At 41.5% G+C, this 2542-nt stretch overlaps 1 protein-coding gene across 1 annotated transcript in view; it reads left to right on the plus strand.

Annotated features, from left to right (window-relative positions):
* Nucleotides 1-64: 64 nt before the first annotated feature.
* Nucleotides 65-2542, plus strand: part of CDON (cell adhesion associated, oncogene regulated) — a gene marked incomplete at its 3' end in the record, with an annotated part of 19882 nt that continues 17404 nt past the window's right edge. The window contains exons 1-2 of the mRNA XM_029084409.1: nt 65-419; nt 1289-1558. Of these exons, the coding sequence (XP_028940242.1) occupies nt 65-419; nt 1289-1558 (625 nt within the window). The remainder of the gene's footprint in view (nt 420-1288; nt 1559-2542) is intronic.

Raw genomic sequence — 2542 nt, forward strand, 5'->3', positions numbered from 1 at the left:
TTGAACTTCATGAGGTTAGCACAGCCCCACAATATCACACCAAGTCACAACTCTTTAAGCAACCATGCTTGAAAACCAAACCTCAGGACTAACAGACAGGTTTAGAAGATTAATCATCTCCTTTCCTCCAGGTTCTTCCTCAGATGAATTCCACATCCTTCACCCCCTGGCACCCCAGCACCTGGCAGCGCCCCGACACAGCGCTCTGACGTTAGAATGTGTTGTTGGTGGGTCACCTCCGGCCTCCGTCCGCTGGGTTAAAGACGGTCGAGACGCGCTGAGAAAAGGGAGGTGGAAACTGCTGCACTCCCATCTGGTGACGGACAAGCTTGAGGTGTCAGACTCTGGAAATTACTCCTGCGTGGTGGGAAATGAATTGGGAGCAGTGAAATACGTTAACTATTCACTGACTGTACTTGGTAAGAAATAAAGATATTCTCACGTCCAGGCAATGAACGTTTTGATTGTATATTTGTTGGGTTTTGGAATCTGATTCCAAATAGCCTACCACTTCCTTTTCAACCTAAAAATCTATTAAAATAAAGACTAAAGAAACCTTCATAACAACCATATCTCATCATCTCTCCCAAATACAAATCCTTAACCATTTATCTCTTCAATATCCCATCACAGTCTGAAATAATTACACAGTACAGGATAACAAACTCCGAGGGAGGAACTGCCTATTTATTTTACCTCAGAGTGCCAAGTATCTCTGGGATATGGTGTCAATAACGTGCCAGAGATCAGATGTTTCTCTTTTTGAGGTTGTATACAAGCAAAAAGCTGGTGATGAGATGTGATATGTTTAGATGAGGACAAAAAAACAAAAGCAAAAGAAATAAACTTGGCTTCTTTTGTGTGGCTGCAAATCATTCCTCATCCCCCTTTCCCTTTGTAGCAGATTTTCCTGTTGTTTGAGGTTTTGGGGTTTTTTTTGCCTCCGTGTTTGTGTTTGGTTTTTGAAATGTATATGTTCGAGTAACTCAGAAAACTGATTGTTGACACAAGATACACCTTTTGTTATGGGGATGACACTAAAGAATTATTTGGAAAATATAATTACAGTAGCAATGCAAACACGGGACTGTTTGGAATAGAAGGGAGAGGCCACTAAAATAATCCAAGTTTTGGGGGAAAAACAGCTTTAGGCTGCGTAGGACTAGAAGTACACAGTGCTTGCTTAGCCTTAGGCAATAGATTTGCTTAACGTTTAGCCTAAGTCCTGAAAAAAACACTGCAAAGATCAACATACGGTGGTTTAACGTAAAATTATTTCCCTTTGTAGAACCTGCCTCCATCTCCAAAGGGCTGCAAGATGAAACGGCGGCCGTTGGAGCCACTGTGCATTTCTGGTGCGACGTCCGCGGAATTCCTGCTCCCACCCTTAGCTGGCTCCACAACGCAGCTCCCCTCCGCCTCTCTCCCCGGCATCTTCCCATGGGGAACCGTCTGCGGATCCTCAACGTCACCCAAGAGGACTCTGGCTTGTACCAGTGCATCGCAGAAAACGGGGTTGGATTTGCTCAGTCCACTGGGAGACTTCGTGTCCAGCCGGGTAGGAGCATTTGCAGCCTCAATAACTCAAATTAAGCATTTATCTTTCAAGCTTTATTATTGTTTTGGGGTTTTTCCCCCCCCTAAATTATATATTGATTTGTTTCTGACTGCTCCTTGTAGCAAATCTGACAAAGAAAGTGCTTTCAGTTGAATTTTAAGAGATGTAGGTGTTTCTGGGGTAGCGTGGATACCTAAAACCTGGATTATCATCTTCAATTAAATCAATTTATGATTGAATTTGACACGATTTATGTCATTGAATTTGACACGATTTATGTCATTGAATTTGACACGATTTATGTGATTGAATTTGACACAATTTATGTGATTGAATTTGACATTATTTATTCTTAAATAGAATCAGGGTCCTGTTGTGCTGGATGAACTGCTGTTCTTAGCAGTATTGACCAACAGTAGTAGTTAACGCTCGTTCCATATCCTCAGGTTTACAAAACCATCATCAAATTTGGGATTAATACTCACTTTCCCTATATCAAATAGTCTTTTTGATCACTTTTCAGTTTAAAATGCTTCCTAAGACCTAGAAAAACTTAATTTCTGCTTGTAAAAGGATGTTGGCAAGACCGTTGCTGTTCTTCTTCTCTCCCTGTCGTGTGTAGTTGAAGCTTTTCACATTCTCTGTGAACCGTCATGGATGTGAGCTGCTCAGAGGCTGGTTGAGGGGATATTTTGTGACCTATTGGTGTGCGGAGTGGACTAAGCCAGTCTTGCCCACGCTGTGTTCCTCAAGTCTTTGTTAATTAGGAAATTGGAAGTGTAGTTTTCTATCAGCCTTCTCTAAGCACGAGTCTCAGCTGATCTCTTCACTCGGAAAAGGAAGTTCAGAGAGGCTGTCTAGAGAAGAAATAACTGTTAAAATGGTTAAAAAAAAAAGACTTTTTCAATTGTATTGACTCATTTTGGTGTTAAGCCTCATATTCCTTCACCAGATTCATTCTTTTTCTCATTTTTTTCACTAGGG

The sequence above is a fragment of the Antrostomus carolinensis genome, unplaced genomic scaffold, assembly GCF_000700745.2.
Source record: "Antrostomus carolinensis isolate BGI_N321 unplaced genomic scaffold, ASM70074v2 scaffold36633, whole genome shotgun sequence".
Taxonomy (NCBI): Eukaryota; Metazoa; Chordata; class Aves; order Caprimulgiformes; family Caprimulgidae; genus Antrostomus; species Antrostomus carolinensis.